At 36.3% G+C, this 6674-nt stretch overlaps 1 protein-coding gene across 1 annotated transcript in view; it reads left to right on the top strand.

Moving 5' to 3' along the window:
• The window catches only part of ITPR2 (inositol 1,4,5-trisphosphate receptor type 2), a 596492-nt gene that overhangs the window by 414361 nt on the left and 175457 nt on the right, over positions 1-6674 (top strand). Inside the window, exons 34-35 of the mRNA XM_023738100.1 lie at positions 3541-3724; positions 4447-4703. Coding sequence (XP_023593868.1) covers positions 3541-3724; positions 4447-4703 — 441 coding nt within the window. The remainder of the gene's footprint in view (positions 1-3540; positions 3725-4446; positions 4704-6674) is intronic.

The raw sequence follows: 6674 nt of genomic DNA, 5'->3' as shown, positions 1-6674 counted from the left end.
CAAGGTGTTGTTCAGTTTCCATGTGTTTGATTTTCTTTTTCCTTGCTTTTTTTGTTACTGATTTCTAGCTTTATGGCTTTATGGTCAGAAAAGATGCTTTTTAATATTTCAATGCTTTGGATTCTGTTAAGGCTTGCTTTATGGCCTAATATGTGGTCTACTCTGCAGAATGTTCCACGTGCGTTGGAAAAGAAAGTATACTTGGCTGCTGTTGGAACGAGTGTTCAGTATACGTCCACGAGAGCAAATTGGTTGACTGTAGCATTTAAATCTTCCATGTCTTTGTTTAGCTTCTTTCTGCATGTTCTGTCCTTCACCGAAAGTGGTGTGTTGAAGTCTCCTACTACTATTGTGGAGCTGTCTATCTCTCTTTTCAGAGTTTGTTTTGTGTATTTTGGAGCCCTGTCATTGGGTGGGTATATATTTATTATGGTTATGTCCTCCTGGTGTACTGACCCTTCAATCATTATATATTGTCCCTCCTTATCCTTTGCGGTGGATTTTACTTTAAAGTCTATTTTGTCAGAGATTAATATTGCCAGTCCTGCTCTTTTTTGCTAGCTGTTTGCTTGATATGTTTTTTTCCATCCTTTGAGTTTTAGTTTGTTTATGTTTTTAAGTGTGTCACTTGTAGGCAGCATATAGACTGATCGTGTGTTTTTTTATCCATTCTACCACTCTCTGTCTATTTATTGGTGCATTTAGTCAATTTACATTTAGTGTAATTATTGATAGGTATGAGTTTAGTGCTGTCATTTGGATGTCTTTTTTTTGTGTTGTTGATATTTTCTTTGTTCCACTTAATTTTCTGTGCTGAGTCATTTTTCTTTATGTATTTTCTTTTCATCTTTTTCATTGTTGTTGATTTTGTATTTGCCGAGTCTTTACATTTTTCTTGTTTTTTATTTTGATGTGTAGGGTTGGATTGTTATTTTTCTTTGTGGTTAGCTTAATATTTACCCCTATTTTTCTAAGTTTAAACTAGTTTTTTATTTCTTTATATCACCTTGACTTCCTCTCCATATGAAAGATGTATGACTGCATTTTCTAGCCCCTCTTTTTTGTCTTAATGTTGTCATCTTTTACATATTGACATATCTATTTCCCTATTTTCAGTAGTTTAGCTTTGACTTATTTTTGTGACTTCCCTATCTGGGTTTATATCTGGTTGCTCTGTCTTGTGTTCTAGCCTTGGGTTGTTATATGCTGTTATTGATTTTCTAAGTGGTGGACTCCCTTTAGTATTTCTTATAATTTTGGTTTGGTTTTTAGAAATTTCCTAAACTTCTGCTTATCTGGAAAGGCCCTAATTTCGCCATCATATTTGAGAGACAGTTTTGCTGGATATGTAATTCTTGGCTGGCAATTTTTTTCCTTCAAGGCTTTATATATGTCATCCTTCTTGTCTTCTTGCCTTCTTGTCTACATGGTTTCTGCTGAGTTGTCCAAGCTTAGTCTTATTGACTCTTCTTTTTAGATGACTTTTCGTTTATCCCTAGCAACTCTTAAAATTCTTTCTTTGTCTTTGGCTTTGGCAAGTTTGATTATAATATGTCTTGGTGACATTTTTTTGGGATCTACCTTATGTGGGCTTCAATGAGCTTGTTGGATAGATAGGTGGGTGGGTTTTGCAGCCGGATTATGGGCACCCAATGCTGTTGACTGTAAGGGCTGGGAGTCACCACTTATTCTTGGACCCCTGTCGTGGATGGCTAGGTGGTATGGGTGGAGCAACTAGTCCTCAGGCCCCTAATATGGTAGGTGAGGACCCTGCTTAATGGGCAGAGTGTTGTCAAATGTTACGAACCTACCACTCCACCATATAGCTGATACATTTTAATTTACGCTTCAGGTATATACCCTTTGGTACTGTGCTAATGAGGGACTGTGCTGTTGAAATGGGCCCACACAGGTCTATGCAGCGGTGAAAGGCATTGAAAGTCTGTAGACCCCTTATGCCTGTGCCTAGGCCAAGGAGCTGTGCCTACCCTGAGTTCCTGGCTTAGGGGAGCTGGCAGATTATTGTTTCCTGTTTGTTAATTTGTTTCCTCTGCAAGGCTGGGAGAATGGCTGAGGGCATGTGATGCATCCTACTTCCGGCCCAGGGGATAGAGCAATTGCTGAAGCCAGCCTGGGACTCAGTGCAGACTGGGGAGGCAGCAAGTAAATTGGAGATAGATTTTTTCAAAGGGGGTGTTTTTTGATCTGCACGTTAGATCAGATGTACGTACTTGTCTTTTGCTGATTGAGCGCCACTTTTCACTAGTTCTGGGAGCCCGAATTTACTCTCTGCTGCTGGGTCTCTCCCAATGTGGAAAATACCTCCCAAGCGCCACTAGTTGCCTCACTATTCACACCAGCTGATCTGGCCTGAAGGGTGCTCGCCCCCACAGGGTCAGGTCTGGCAACTCGTCACTGCTTCTGAACTGCCTCTCCCTCCCCCTACCACTCAGTCCAATTCCTGAACTTTGCCTTTGATGTTCAGGGCTCCTAGATTGTCATATATAATCGATCCACTTGTTTTTTCAGGTCTTTGTTGTAAGAGGGATCACCGGAAGCATCTGACTACTCCACCATCTTGGCCCTGCCTCCTCAATTTTTTACTCTATATATCTTATTTGTGTTGTGTCTATTCCATGGATTTTAGTATAGATAACTTATAATTTCCCCACCCTTTCAAATTTTGTCTCTTCTGGAGTGTATCACCTTTCCTATATCCTACTTCTTCTCCTGGAAACTTCTCTAAGGCACTGAGCAGACAATGGCTTGGTCAAATATCCTCAAGTTTCTGTATTTCCACACCTCACTAAGATCTGTTTTATCATACTTGTAGTGTTGAATCCTGTATACATCATTATTCAGTATAAAACAAAATTCATTTTAAGGGGGGCTTATCCTAGATCCCATGAGAAGGGATGTAGTTAATTATCTACCAAAAAAACTTAGTACCCATTTATCAGTGGATTCCCACAGATGATGCTGCCATGGTAACACATTCTAAATTAAATGTACTGTAAGTGAGATAAAGAGAAAAATAACTCTTGGTAACTCTCCATAAAGTCACTTTACATAGGGTAATCACCAAATTAGTGTTTGTTTTCCTCATTATAAACTCATGAGGGCAGGGATTGTGATTACTTTTCCTTTTGTTGTATCCTATTAATAGCATTGGGCCTGGCACATAATAGGTACTCAATAAATATGTGTTGAGTCAATGTATGACTGTATAATAATATAAAAATCAAAGATCTCTTTATATACAATTTCTCACAATTTGTAAATCTTTTTAATATATAACAAGGATTATTAACATGAAGAAAGTATGTTGGATTTTGGTAGAAAGTGCTAAGAAAATAGAAGCTGTTATTAGTAGACGTTAAATAATACAAGAGACTGGCAAAAACCTGTCAGTCTGTGAAATAATAATGCGTAGCACATTAAATATGTGCTTTTATCTATAATGCTTATGTTTATTTTAAGCATAAAACCACAATTTTTTTCCTCTTGGGTATTAATATCTTAAAATATGTTTTCTTGCAGTATTCTTTCTACCAGCAGTTGCATGAACAAAAAAGGTCAGAAAAATTCTTCAAAGTTCTATATGACCGAATGAAGGCTGCTCAGAAAGAGATAAGATCAACAGTGACGGTTAATACCATAGACTTAGGTAGCAAAAAAAGGGACGATGACAATGAATTGATGACGTCTGGCCCAAGAATGAGAGGTAAAGAAGTATTTCAGTATTGGGGAGAAAAGAGTAAGTGAAAAGAGGGTAGTACTGTTTAGATATCCCTTGTCTTTGTTTTCTCATTTATCTTGTTCTAATTATCCCAACTGTGGCTCTGAGCATGGAGCTTCATCCTTAACTTTGTATAGTCATGGGTTGACCCTGAAACAGCTCCGCAGAACCAAACTTAAACAAGACATTATCAGTGCAAATTGACTGGTGACATGAAAATGTTTAATTTTATTGTGACATGCATGCTAAAGAACAATTGCCCCAAACCTTTTAAGTGTTCATGAAATTTAAACTTTAAGAACAGAAATTATAGTACCAAACACCATTGAGAGTTTCTTAGTATTCGAAATAACAAAAGCATCAATGTACTAAATATGAATTATAAAGACATTAATATTTTGGAAGTTTGCCATATCTTCCCCACCTTTTTGTATATATGGACTCTCTTATTTTATATATATCAGAAAGATATGAGCCCTCCTGCAATTGGCTAAGCATTAAGATCTTTTTATTTTTATGTTTATTATCTTTTTATTACTATGCAAATTTAGCTTTTTTGTTCCTACATTAACTCCTTTTTAGAAAATTGTTGCACCTCTTGTCAGATTTTTTTAATTTCAATTTTAAAAGAATTTGGGTACCCGGTTGTCTTTTAATTATCCAAAAGAAATTAGTTCAGAAATATAAGCGTACTGCTTTATTTTCAGTAAGAGATTCATCATTATATTTAAAAGAGGGAATGAAAGGGCAGCTAACAGAAGCATCTTCAGCAACATCCAAAGCATATTGTGTATACAGAAGAGAAATGGATCCAGAAATAGACATTATGTGCGCAGGACCAGACGCAGGAAATGCTGAGGAAAAGTCTGCAGAGGAAGTAACGATGAGTCCTGCAATTGCCATTATGCAACCAATTCTGAGATTTCTTCAGTTACTGTGTGAGAACCACAATCGGGAACTGCAGGTATTTATTTTACTTTGTGAACTCAGCCAGCAAGAGTGTTCAGATCTACACTGAAAGCTGAGACTACAGCCTGTGGTTATAAGTAATTAAATTCAGATAAAACCTACAAGGACTTTTAGAGAGCTAATCAATAAAATCAATACTGCTCTTCTGAAATGGGAAGGAATTTTTGTATCTAAGTGAATAAAAATGTGAGGAAAATACTTTTATTCATGAGAAAAATCAGACTCACATATACTGTCATTCTGTGTATCCTCAAATCAAATTGTGTAAGCCTCAGTGGGCATCACCTAATACTAGTATCCTGCTATATGATGAGGAAGGTCATATTTACCTCATTTATACTTTTCATGATTTTATAGAGGGGCTTTCATCATTTCCATCCTAATTCATATTTCTTTTTTCTTTTTGTGGTAAAAATATACACACTAAAACATTCATCAGCACAACAACTTCCACATTTACAATTCACCAATTCATATTTATTAAGGGAGGATATTTAGTGTATTTATATGTATTCATTAGAAACAGAGTTAATACAGAAGAGGATATTTTACAACAGTAAAGGTTGATGCCTTTGTAAATGAACATAGTCCTGGTCTTAGATCTTTGCCACGTTTTCCTTTGTCAGAGAGCTGAACTTAGGGGTGCCTAGGAATTTTGGACTTTTTTTTTTTACATTATTTATACACACTGCTTATGTCACCATAGACAAGCACATGAAAGGTGAAATAGTTAATTGGCATGATTGAAGGTGAGTATGTTTACCTGAAGGGGTTTCAATCAGCAGACCATCTTCTGGTTAGACATACCTCCCATCATACCAAGTCGTCCATACTACTAGGTGGCGTAGTTGACCAGACTTTACTAATGAATTACAGTGAAACTGACTGAAATTTCTGTAGTAAATCCTGGGATCTGCACCAGAGCCATTTATTCTTGGATTTTCACTATATACTCAATGTTCCTAAGAGCACCCGTCCCAGTGTTAATTAGAGAGACAGCAGAGCAGAGTTTGAAGATGTCTTCTCTAGTAAGGATCTGGAGTACAGGTGTTCTGTGTTGGTAAGACAGTTAGATTTGTATATATTGGAATAAATGTCCTCCAAGGCGGTGAGAAGCCTGAGAATTACAGACTGTGTAAAAAGCTCTGACTCTTGTGGATTACCCCACCATAACTTGGAAGGACTGCTGCCGAGTTGTTGAAGAGAAGAGACCAGAAGTATTACTTCTAGAGGCAGGATAGTGGACATATGCCTCCATGCTTGTTTTAACCCATTGAGTTCTGTCAATGTATAACATATATATGTCATATAGCATCTGATCAAACATTGTACTGACAGAAGTGTGGAATCAAGCACTGTCGAAACCACCACTTATAAAACGGTTGTTTAAATAAGAATGATAAAAACAAATGCAAATAATAAATTAAACAAATTAATATACTAAATTAAAAAATAATTCATTTAAAAAGTAAAAGATAAACGTTTCTCTTCCTGCTCACCCTTTCCCCAGGGACATTCCCCCCAAAATCACTGTTGACAGTTTGTGTTTCCTCTGGAAATTTTTATGTACCTGTAAGCATATACATTTATGTACATATACCTTTAAAAAATATGAAACAAACACATTAAGGGTTATACTATACATAGTGTTCCTCAACTGACTTTTTTCATTTATTAATATATCTCATTAATAAATTGCTTATTACTAGATTATGTTTATGACTCGTAGAAGTTCCTCATTTTTATAGCTTCTTAATATTCCAGTGTTTGGATGTACCATTATTTATTTAATCAGTCATGATCTGGTGGATATGATATGGTTTCCAGTTTTTGCTATTACAAGCAGTGTGCAGTGAACCTCTTTGTGTGCTTATGGATGCATATAGTATCTAGAATAACTAGAAGTGTATATAAGCTGAAAATTTTGATAAATGCTTCCAAGTTGCCCTCCAAAATGGTTGTATCA

This window comes from Trichechus manatus, unplaced genomic scaffold (assembly GCF_000243295.1).
Source record: "Trichechus manatus latirostris isolate Lorelei unplaced genomic scaffold, TriManLat1.0 scaffold00112, whole genome shotgun sequence".
Lineage (NCBI taxonomy): Eukaryota > Metazoa > Chordata > Mammalia > Sirenia > Trichechidae > Trichechus > Trichechus manatus.
The sequence above is the reverse complement of the archived record's forward strand: the minus strand, read 5'-3'. Positions and strand labels throughout refer to the sequence as shown.